The following is a 12,681-nucleotide window of genomic DNA, read 5'->3' on the forward strand; positions in this document are numbered from 1 at the left end:
AACCATTAGACTATACTGGCTCTCAAACAAAAGAACAAAGGGTGAATTTGAAGTTGTGACCTGCATTGTGTATGGTCTAATAATGAGGAACACATTCTCAGTAAGAATGGATTTTCCTACAAGTAAGGTTAAAAGTCAGAAAGAAGCTGGTAGCACCTTTTCTGATTAACAATTTTATTAACACCTAAGCTTTTGTTAGTTGCAAAACATTTCCTCATGTTCATAGAAATCTTCATATTCATCAAAAGCCACAAAACTAATCTGTCTTCCCCTCCCAATTTAAATTCTACCTTAATCTAGGTCTATGCAGATGTTGGAAAAGGTATGACTAGCCTCCTCCTGCTTTTTAGCTACCATAAACTATCATGGTTCCCCTCTTAGAACACCTGGTATAATTATTCTTGTTTTTATAATTTAGTCACCTGTTACATGCTATTTGCCCTCATGGTTAAAAAATCAATATGAGGCAATAATTAATAAAATCTACTTTCCTTAAGTGTAGCCTTATATTCTCCTAAAAAGTCATAGACCCTTTAAAAAAATTCTGCATTTTTGGCCTCCATCATGAAACATTATTGATTGGATGGAATCTTTTTGTTTTCTGTAATAATATCAAAAAGAAGAAACTTTAGAGTAGCTATTATTTTATAAATTGTGAGAAAAAAGAGTAATGTATTTCTTCTTTCAGAAAAAATGTCTGAAGTGCTATATATATACTTTATGAACATGCTTTATCTTGTTCAAATTATTTTATACTGAATTATCTTTGTACTGAAAGAAAATAAAGATGTTTCCCTGAGCCCTGGAAAGCTCCATGCTGTTCTTTAGTCTGACTTTATTATATCCTGAAAAACAACATACCAATTTTTGTTAATTGTAACAATTAGGGTAACCAGTCTGAAGCCTTATTAAGTTGCAGTGATTATCAGAGGGAAAATTAACATATATCTACATTGCTGAATTGGAATTAAAATTGCTTTTGTTTGGACTGTATAAACTATAATATAACCATATAATTTATGTCAGCATTTTAATAATAATTGAAGTGAAGTGCTCTTAGAATAATTGTTTCTTCTTTCTGCTCTAGAAGAAACCTAAGGTAGATTTTTTTTATTGTACGGTAGGAACATAGCGTGTGACTTTCTTCTTATATTTTATATCATTCCTTCTGTCCTCAGCTGGGTAGGTGTCCAACTGCAAGCCTGAAATAAACTTTCAAAACAGGAAAAGCCATAAAACATATTTATCAAGTTTTCCTATTTTGCTTTTTCAAGCTCATAGCAGCAAACCGGAAGAAACTAGGTTAAGTTTCCCATTCTAGAGAGGTTATGCCTAAAGATCTAGGACAACTTGCCACAGCCGACTTGCTATGGGACAGCTCGATGCGGGACAAGAGTTACACTAATGCTGAAGAAATTGTGGAATAGAATCATTTTTAAAAGGAGGGAAAAAGAAGGGACAAAATGAAATGTGAATAACAAAAATTAAAATATTTTTTGTATTATTTTAAATAATTAAATTGAATTGTTAAATTGTCCTATGGCAAATTTTCTTGCAACAAGGTGGCCATGGCAAGTTGACATTAAACACTTATTTGAAGATGGTATGGGTAATACATACTTAAAGTAGTACCGGTAACAGAAAATAAAGTCTTCCAAACGCTTAACCTTGAAGCAATGATTCACTATTTAAAAATTCCAAAAAGATTTAGCAGATTCAACTTCTACAGATGTCTGTAGAAATTCTCAATCATCCAGGTCATGGTTGTCCCAAAGGTGCTTTTTCTGGAGCAACTGGGCTTCCTTGTTTTTTCTTTGAAGACATTTCACTTCTCATCCAAGAAGCTTCTTCAGCTCTGACAGGACAGTGGGAAATGGAAAGATTTATATTTCTTGCAGACAGCTGGTAATTTGCATCTATTCTATTCTGTCATCCAGGTCATGGTTGTCTCAAAGGTGCTTTTTCTGGACGCAACTAGACTTTATACTTCAAAACAGATATAAACTTCTATAGATGTAAACACAGATGTAAACTTCTATAGATGTTTACATCTGTATTCTGCCCCCATTGTCTTCTCTTTTTCACTGACTTTCCACTTGATCAAATTGATCAATAAGACCTTGGATAAACAATACCATATCTTGCTTTTCTTATCTGCTCAATGGTTGTCTTATTTTAGTTTTCTTTGCTTCCTAATTTGTACATTTAGGCATTGTACATGTGCCATCTAACTTGATTGAATCAATAAGATTTCTTTAAGAAAATGTAAGTTTATGATGAGGGCAGGTCCATTCTGAAATTCATTGTATCTCCTCTTTGCCACACACACACACACCCCAGGTACAAATTCTTCCTTGGGTAATCAGCTTGAGTTGTTCAATTTAAATCCAATAATAGCAGTGCAATGATAATAATTTAATTTTGTTTTGTTTGTTCTATCCAAAAGAAATTGGAGATTAGCTCCATCATTTGGTGGAATTAAGGGGACATTCAGATATAAATAATGAGAGAGAAGCTATAGACTGATCTGAAAGAGAATTACCTGGAAATAGGGATTGTTTTCTCATTACGTCCTGAAGAAAAATAAGAAAAGATATTGCTACAGTACAAAAAGAGGTCATCTGTAAGTGGAAGGAGTGTACATTAATGATGAACATGTCAAAGCATATAGCTTCATTTGAATCCATTTTTGTCTAGAGCATTGCATGTGAAACATTGCATATAAATAAGTCTAGCTGTGAATCTAGTTTTTATTAAAGGAAAAATAGCTACAAATATTGTCTTTATGTCTCGTTTTAATGGAATAAAATAAGTGTACTATTTAAAAATATTAATTACAGCAGGCTTTAAAATTCATCAAATGTATATTAACTAAAATTCTTGATAAATTACTATTTTGTTATTTTGTATTTTCTAAGCTTTCTACATATTTAACTTAATAAGCAGGGGTATGGTTTAGTTAAGAGGGTTTTTTTAGTCTGTTTCTTTGGGATAAAAGATATTTACTTGTGTGCTTCTGTCAATAAAAACATATTAACCAAATAACAGCTTTGAATTATATGTTTAGGTATTATTTATCATTGTGATCTGACTAAAGAAGAATTAGAGCCAAGAGTTTTCCGAGAAATTAGTGTAAAAGGATTTGATCCTTCAGCTTATCAAACTGTGCAGGTAAGTAAAGGAAAAAAGAAATTATTGTTAGTACATGTTTATGTTCTTGTATAAAGGTTAACAAAAACCATAGCAGTTCAAATCATTGCACAATGGTATCTTGTTCGATTCAACAACATAAAAACTACCATTTTAAAATGGAATTTATTAAAAAAAAATAGATTAGCCCTAACCTTTAGTAACAATTCCTATAAATTTTAGGGCCTTCTTTTGCCAGGATGCAAATCTGCATATATAATTACAAGTTTTGTCACAGTGTTTGGCATAAATGCACTTCATTTATTTTTGGTATCAAAAGCAATAGATTTGTTCTTGTACTTTAGTAAAGTTCAAAATTGTAATAGAGGACAGAGAATTATTTTTGCTGGGTATACATGTGTGCATAAATGAATATGTATGTGTGTGTGTATGCATATAACATACACATTACATATGCATACAAACACACACATGCACATAAAACATCTAGATGCCATATGAAAATCTATAAAAATCATATGAGTGGAAACAAGTCAGGATGTCCCAGCTATACAAGCAGAAAAACCATATTTATAGTATTCCAATCCCTCCTCTTCACCACCTCTATGGGATGGCTTAGCCCTTAATCCAGCCAGCTCGGGGCACTCTGGCAGCAAGCACGGATCGAAACCGCGGACGATCGCAGATTTCGGTGTCGCCGAAGCTCAAACCGGAAGTCCAATCTTACTTCTTTCTTATCATATTTGTGATAGATTAAAATGTCTGTACATTTCAGAAGTGAAAGAAAACTCAAATCCATTATTAAATATTAGCAGAACTGCTGGTAAACCAAATTTAGAAGTGAATATAATTGGCAGGTTTACAGGGTAAATCATTTTAAAACCTCTTCCCCTGCTATTATTGATCTTGCTCTTGTTACTCATTGTGAGTAACAAATGCACTCAAAGTTTTTTTTTTAATATTCTACTAAAGTATATTACTTTCTGAGTACTCAGTTGTATTAATCACCTGTAACTAGCAGGTGATTCAGATGATATTAAAAGAGACTAATCAAGATTATTATTTCTCATATTTTCTCAAGTGTAGTTCAGTGGGCTTCTGGTGATGACACTTTAATATTACTGGCTTTGTTATTCACTAAAGATTATCTTCCTTAATGTCATTCAAAGGGTTCCTTCTTGCTAATTTTTGAGAAAATAAAAGAAATCCTTAAAAATAAGCAAACATTGTTTAGCTTACTTCTTCAAAACCACATTCTGCATTGGCTTTCAGTCAAATGCTCTGGTATAACTTAGAACAGGGCTGTCAAACTCATGGTCCACGGACCAGATGCATCACATGATAGCCATGCCCACGCTTTAGTGAAGGGCAAAAAAGTTGCGATACATCACATGACGATGCCGTGACAACGCAAGTTTGACATCCCTGCCTTAGAGCATCAAGCTTCAATAAGAGTCACTGAGACTGCAAACTTTGTAATGTTTACAGGCATAGACAAACACCGATTTATCATGTCCTGTGGTATGCTGAATATCTTCTCCAGTTCAGGTTTGAGTGAGACCGAGACCTTTAGTGTCTTTATCCTGAAGAATATTATAGTTGCACTGATATCGCTTTCTTTTGAGAATGCCACTGTTTATCCTGCCAGCTGCTTCTTCAAAACATTTTCTTTAATCCCATTATTGCTGCTTTCTCCCTGGGCGATTCTTATAAATGATCCCATTCATCCATGACTATTTGGTGAAGAGAATGTTACCTATCTCATGTAACAAATCTGATTCAGGTATTTTCTGAGAGGTTAGGCCAGTGATGACTAACCTTTTTGGCAACAAGTGCCCAAAGTGTACATTCCCAAAATGCAATGTGTGTGTGCCCTGCACATGTGTCCCTCCCCCTGTGCATACATGTGTTCCCTCTCCACACCCCTGCTTAGGCACACACAACCCCTGTGTACGCCCTGCCCCCTGCACATGCATGGCAGAGACCTGAAGACCAGCTGGCTGGCAGGAGGTGCATGTGTGGCAGAGCTGAGCTGGAGTGACGGCTCTGTGTACCCAGAGAGAGGGTTCTACGTGCCACCTCTGGCATGCTGGTTTCTCTCTGAAGCAGTGAATATTTTCTGAAAGATGTCCCTACAGATATTTAGAAGAAACTTTTCATATATATAAATAATTGAATTAAGTTCAGCTCAGTTCTTCATTTACTTATTTCTTAATGGCTGCAATTCAATCTCATTTTCATCTTCTAGTTAGCCTTGGGAAATTGGGCTTTATAAGAAGTTTCATAACTTATTCTTGGATAGTGAAATTTAAATAATATTAAATTAATTTAATAATAAAAATATATTATTTGCCTGTAGTGTTGGTCTGAGGACAGCAAATAAGCATTGTGTGGGAGATAATAACAATTGAGGCAACCCAGTGTTTCTTAAATTACTTTCTCATTCATTCATTCGTTTTGTTTTAATGCTTTTAATTATGGTTTGTTTGTTGAATTCTGTGATGTTAACTTCTCATATTAAGGATGCATATATCTTCAAAATCACTTTTTTTCCATTTACTTACTATATTTTTAGATTATGGAGAAATGAACTTCTTCAGTTGGCTGTGAAATTAAATATAACCATGTCTCAGCACAGTATAAATGAGATACATCAAATCTGATGTCCCTTTCTTTTCCATTATGCAGGCAAGAAGTTAAAAGCTTTGATAGGTATAAATAGTTAAACTCCAGCCTGAAACTCCTTCCTGGAAGTTTGCCAGTTAGGGAATGTGGTCTTCAGAACTGAAAAAGATTCCTCTTAGTTTATTCTGTAATTCAAAGGTGGCTGCTACTGATACGTTAAAACAAATACTAATGGAACATTTGTATGAAATACAGGATAAATTCTTAAGCAGTTTTCCTCATTGCAATAAGAGAAGCTTTATCTTCCAAACTTTATTTGTTTATAGTTGTGTCTGACAAAATGAGATTACTATTATGTTAGTTTTACATACACCTCATATGTGCAAAATGTCAGCCATAGTTCAAATAGAGTTTTCTAACAAATATTCACCTAGAAAAAAATACTTCAAGTTTCAATGATGTTGTTAGATACAAAAGTTCAAAGCTTCTTTCCAAATGTAAATTCAGTTGCTTTTATTAACAGAGAGTTTTGAATGACAGTAGATGTTCTAATCCATAAACAATTGATTTGACTGCACCCAAATTGTTTATAATTTAGAAAATGGAAAAGGTACAAGGCACTGAAAAGATATTCAGTGGCAATTTAAAAGAAAGCTTGCTAATCTTTAAAGAACTGCATTACGTTAAATAATGATTACTTTAAAATTTACTGTAAGTCTGAGATCATTTTGATTCAAGGGAACAATGAAGTCCATTTTCAGTTCTCTGAAACAGAACATTGGAAAAGGTTTTATGGAACCATAATTATAAAGTTTGGTCTACTTTTTTCTGTCTTGGTAGTATTAAACAACATTGGAGACAGAACGTTTCAAAAAATTATTCGGATACCATCTTTATTACTTTTACAAAGCTTTTTGCAAAAATAATAATAAAAAACATATCGAACACACCTTCCCCTTCCTATTTTCCCAGCAATAACCCTGTGAGGGAGCTTGCTCTGAGAGAGGGTGACTGACTGACCCAGCTGACTTTCTTGCCTAAGCCAGAATTTGAATTCAGGCTCTTCTGCTTTCTTAACCAATAGACTAGACCAAAGTAATTCAAAATATTGCTATAATAATCTTGGCTTAGCTACAGAGAATGAAAGATGGGGATCACTGTATTTAGTGAGGTGCTCTTCTGTTGCTTCTCCAGTGATGTTAATGTGGCTGGTATCCTGTCATTCCTTCAAAACAAACTAAAATGGTCATAGAGGAAAAAGAATATTGATCAGAGATGAGGATTTGCCACAGCTGAAAGAAGCAATCTAGAAATGAGATGAATACTCTCCCGATACAGTCACTACTGAAGTGACACAAATGGTGCTATTTCAAGGCCTGTGTTGGGGGATACTATTTCCACATGCAATGGGGTTGAGAGGAAGGTTCTTAAGAAGGAAATTATAATGCTTAATGCACATTTTCAGCCATCACATCACTGAATTTGGTACAAGAAGAGAGTGATTCAGGAGCCACAAAAGCAGGAGCTATTTGCATTCTTAAGGCACTAGTTGCTTCTGCTACAGATGAGGACCCATCTAGGTGAAAGTGGTAGGTTCTTTGGGGGGAGAGGGAGGCATAGATATTCAGAACAAAACACATTTCTCAAACTCATTGTTCTCTAAGTTCATCAAAAAGTAATACATCTTTAATATTCTCAACATAACATTTTTCCATTGCTAGAAGTCACCAATCATGGGATGGTCTCCATTGTTTTAAACAGTGTTCCATTGTTCTCACTGGCAGCAGAGACTTTAAAATCTGCTAAGTAGACTGACAAGAAATCACTTCTCAGAGAAGATCAACCAAACATGCATTAGTTTTTGAAAGTAGGAAAGACAGGTTTAAAGAAATTTATGGAAAGCTTAATTGCTTCCATGTGCATATCAGAGAGTTTCTAAAATTGCATAGCAAATCTAACCACTGATCTGAAACTCTTTTCAGCATTGCTATGGAAGCCTTGTGCTAAGTACAAAAAAATATGTGTCGGCCTAGGGCCTGAAGTGGGCATTAATGGCTTCCACCCCCTTTCCTTCCCCCACCCATTCTTTATTTTCTCGACCTTCAGGGAAGGGATAGTTCTGAACCAAGGTCTGACCTGATTTCACATATAGTTTTGAAATTAAAGTGAGGATCAATTGTGACCCAAGGGCTGCAAATATATTATCAGAAGTTCATTTTAGGAACATGAACGTGTATTTCAATTGAATTTTACTCTGTTTTGGTATGTTGCAACTTCTAAATAGAAGGTATGAATCAGTGGGATCATTTTATGGGTAGAACAGCATCTGTGAATGCAATACATTCTTTCTCTTGCCCTTACACCCACATTGTGTGCACGTACCTAAGTTGCAATAGATTGATTTTTATTTATTAAATTTATATGCTGCCCATCTTGCAATTCAAAGCGAGTCTGAGCAGCTTACAGTATAACGTATATAGTTATAAAAAATAGTTATGAATATAAAAACAAATTGAAATTACAAAAGATTAAAGCAAATTAAAAAAATCATGAGTTTAGAGCAAAGCATCCTCGGTAAGAAAAAAGAAAAGAAAAGGCAAATCCTCCCTTATCTGCATGAAAAAATATAAGTGTATTGATGCTTTTAAATATGTTCAGGTTCCATTTTTAGGTAGAAATATTAGAAGTGAACTGTCCTGATATATTTATTGTTTGCATATTTATGAAAGTTTTGGAAAATGTCATCACTAATATTTTTTTCCAATTATTTGTCCTAATCAGAGGTTCAATAAAAGAAGATACTTAAATTTGGCTTTTTTTTTAAAAAAAAACTAATATTTCTGACATGTGTTTCATGCTGTTTAAAATTAGGTCAGTGGACAAATGATAATGGTTGTTTCTAGTGCAACCTGCTAAACTATTTAAGCAGGCATTTATTACAAATCAGACTGATTTTGCAAACATCTGTTTAGTTATTTTTATATTGGCATTTAGCTCCTCATTTTTTGGAAACCTTAAGATGAGAGAGAAAGAGAAATTAATCAAAGCCTAGCTGGAGTTTTAATTTTTCCATGGAACAATTAAGTTCAAAATTAGGGAGAATCCATGAACAGACATCAAAAGCTGGTTTGTATTTTATCCCTTTCCTTAGAATCTTCAGTCCCTCCCCCCCCCAGTGTTCAATTTTTAAAATAATAGTTATGCATTTTTGTTATGAATCAATACAGCCAAAATAATTTTGGTTCTTATGAAAAGCTATTTATTTTTTATAGTTAATTCTAAAATCTTATAGCAAAAGTCAATATTCCCCATTTGTAACTTTCTTAGATCAAAACCTCATTTAGTTCTTTGCTGTTTATTTCAAGTTCTTTAAGTTCTTATGCTTATAATTGTTTTTTCTGTTCAGAGTTGAAGTTGAATTCACCTGGTGACTTTTCAAACTTTTTAGTTAATTGGCAATTTCCGAAATGGAGTCTTACAATGTTAGTAGCCTTTAAAAGGCTCCACAACAGTTGTGATCAAGATGGTTAATCCCTCCAGCTCCCGACCGCTAACCCTCAGAAGACTTCAGTCCTGTGGAGCACATATGAGCAATCTCCCATCCTCTCTTTATCCAAGGAGTTTTGAAGAACCAGTCTACTCACTAGATCTTTGACCAGTTCTTTGGCAGATGTTGCTGTAGTCATTGGTTCTGCTTTCACAGAGACATATTCAGTTCACCATGCCTCCCCTGGAAGTCCCTATGCAAGATTGTTAATAATGCCACCTGTTCAGAAGTTAGTCCATTACTGATATTTCATCTGATTCCAAACTAGGATTTGAAGCTGCATAAGAATCAACTAATAAGTTTAAGAAAAAAGTTTAGAGTGGATGATGGGAGTTCGTGAGTGGCACATAAGTACCTAAAAGAACATCTAAACATAGTTCTCAGAAAAAAGCTTTTGTTGCTGAGATAATCCTGGAACAAATGAGCTTTCTTTGGATGTAGTATTAAGGAGTTGTTGATAATCAATGGCAAAGGAGACTTATTCTGCAATACCATTTGTTACTAGGGTGACTGTATGTCAAATATGAAAAAACTTTGAGATAGAGCAAACATTGAAGTAGAAGAAGAAAAGAATTGGGACCACATGCTCCAGTTCCAATTATGATTATTTTTTTTAATATTGCAAAGACTCTTACGTTAGTTTTATTTCTTCTCTCTAGTTTCTCTTCTCTCTAGTTTCTCTATTAACTACCATTTCAGTAATTGTTAGGATCACTAATAACTACCTTAATGAAAGAATTTTTAGTAATACCTAAATGATAGAGAATACTGCTTTATTTTATATCAAATAGTATTTTATTTTATATGAAATAGTCTTTCAACTTCCTATCATATATAAGTAGAATTAAATGACTTCAAAATTATTTGATCTGTTTTATATCAAACTTTTTTTACATGTAATATTTTTTCAGGGTGAATAAAACTATTTCTTCAATTTTGTCAAGTAAGGAGAATAAGAATAATAATAAAAGCTCACTAATCCTTTGCCTTCGCTGCTGGATTTCTGTTTGAACTGTTTTGAAAATTGTCTTTGCTCTTCCATTTCTCTCTTTTTTTTCCCCCTCCTGCCACCTGGTGAGCTTATTTGCTGCCAGGCTACCAAATTCACTAATGAGGGATTTTTCTAAATGACTGGCTTCTGGCACTTGGCCTTGATCAGCATGACACTGCTTCTTGTCCCTTGAATGGGGAATAGAAAAATGAACTTTTCTGAAGGGCTTCCTTGATTATTTATCCCGAGTCTTCTATTTTTCATAACAGCCTTGTTGGCATATCTATGATAGGACCCTTCATTATATTACTCTGAAAGTTTAACAAGCCTGACATCATTAGCATAGCCAGCCTCTCTTTTACTCAAAACAAATCAGCACCAGGACCACCATGGGGATTCAAAGAAAAATTAGTTGGCACTCAATCTACATCTGAGTCTCATAGGATAGGTGTAAAGGCATTAGTTTATGCTGAACCTCCGTTTTTCCCTCAAAAAATCCTTTCATCCTCAAATTAATCAGTATATGTTCTTTGAAGAATTCATTATTTTGATTTGTTAGCATTCTCGTCTTACAATTTGAGATGTGTTATCGGCTCCTAGATACTTGTGACTTTCTAAAACGTTCAATACCATAATATTGAAGAATAATTGACAGGTTGCTTAAAAAAATAGGATCCCTATCCAGGGGTATTTTTTTCTTAGCTGAGAACTTTTGGCTATTATACTGGGGCCACACTCCAGAAAGCAGTTTTACAGCCAACACCTAAAAGGCTTATATGTGTTTAAAGATAATTATGAATTAAGGATATATAGTAATATAAAACATTATTTAAGTTTTAAACAATTTATTATCCCATTTTGTAGCATTAAAAGTGATAATTTTAAAATTATTGGAGATTTCTGATGGTTACAGTCAAGACATATGAGGTCCTAGGGCATTGTTTCTCAACCATCATAACTTTAAAACATTGTAGACTTCAACTCACAGAATTCCCCAGCCAGGTTGTGTGGAATTAACATCTATTTGGAAAAATAGCTCTTGCCTCATTTCATTGCTTTATTCCAGGGAAGGTTCCTTCAGTTTCTTTAGAAAATATTTTTTTCGTATTAAAAAAAATCAGGGTAAACATTCTATAATTTTTAAAACTTTAAATCATCATTCACTAAACTGGCTGCCCCCATATAACTAGGGTTACAATTCCTTGAATTCCTACTCAGGTTATACATTGACTAGGCTGGATGGGAGTTCTAGAAGAGATGTATTTCTGGGGGTTGTCTAATTGGGGAAAGTTCTCCATATATGGGATCTCTGTGTCACCAGATATCACGTGGTTATGGCCTAGTTATTAACTCTACATAAAGTAACGCCTCAGAAAAGTGGAGCATGTTCTTCATGGGGTAAAATAGAACATCATACCTAGAGAGAGCTTTTTGTGTAAACTGCTGATTAATTTCAGAATGCAGCCAAGGATTCTTGCCCAAGAATTATATAGGACAGCTTTCCTCAATCTGAAACTCATGAAATATGAATTTCAGTTATTAGAATTCTTATGATAATTCTAGGGCTTGGAAGTTCACATCTGGAAATTACCTCATTTAGGGAAGAAATCTAAGCACTGGAAATAAATGCTACTCATTTATTAATTCCTTCTATTTAACTTTATAGACCAGGGATCTCCAACTTGGCCACTTTAAGCCTGGAGGACTTCAACTCCCAGAATTCCCCAGCCAGCAAAGCAAATCTGGCTGGGGAATTCTGGGAGTTGAAGTCCTCTAGGCTTAAAGTGGCCAAGGTCAGAGACCCATGTTATAAACATCTCTTTGACTATTTTGACTAAATTCAGGAATTCTGCTAAAAGTCTTACAATGTAAAATTATTTTTAAAGGAACTGAGATAGTTGGGAAGAAAAGACAAAATCCATCTGAAACTCAACTGTTCCAGTATTCAAAATGGCAGCAAAATCAGAAATGGCAAATAAATCTGTTTTCTGCAGAGTTTTAACATCTAGCAAAATAACAAAAAGGTTTTAGGAAGAGCCAGAGTGTGATTATGCCATTATCAAACATAAACACCATTTAACATTTTGATTGTCTTTATGCTTGCTGTTATAAATTTCCTTGGGTTTTGTTTTATTCTGTTTCTATACATCCATTGTTAATTAAGCCTTAACTTTATGAATATCTGTATCAAAACATTGTGTTATTTTTTAAATATATATTATGTGAGTCAGCAATTCTGTAATAGAGGTTCTAGGCATCTTAACAGTAACAATCTCTCTATAGTGATTGATTTCTCCTTGGGGTTTCTTCCTTTTCACCTCCATGAATGCATTTGATATAAACATTGTTTTGTTTCCAAGTTATCTAT

The 12,681-nt window shown here is 34.0% G+C and overlaps 1 protein-coding gene across 1 annotated transcript in view; it reads left to right on the forward strand.

Annotated features, from left to right (window-relative positions):
- PREP (prolyl endopeptidase) overlaps positions 1 to 12,681 on the forward strand; it is a 68,147-nt gene that overhangs the window by 40,790 nt on the left and 14,676 nt on the right. Inside the window, exon 10 of the mRNA XM_026726667.2 lies at positions 3,068 to 3,171. Coding sequence (XP_026582452.1) covers positions 3,068 to 3,171 — 104 coding nt within the window. The remainder of the gene's footprint in view (positions 1 to 3,067; positions 3,172 to 12,681) is intronic.

This window comes from Pseudonaja textilis, chromosome 1, assembly GCF_049901715.1.
Source record: "Pseudonaja textilis isolate UNSWEBS1 chromosome 1, rPseTex1.2, whole genome shotgun sequence".
Taxonomy (NCBI): Eukaryota; Metazoa; Chordata; class Lepidosauria; order Squamata; family Elapidae; genus Pseudonaja; species Pseudonaja textilis.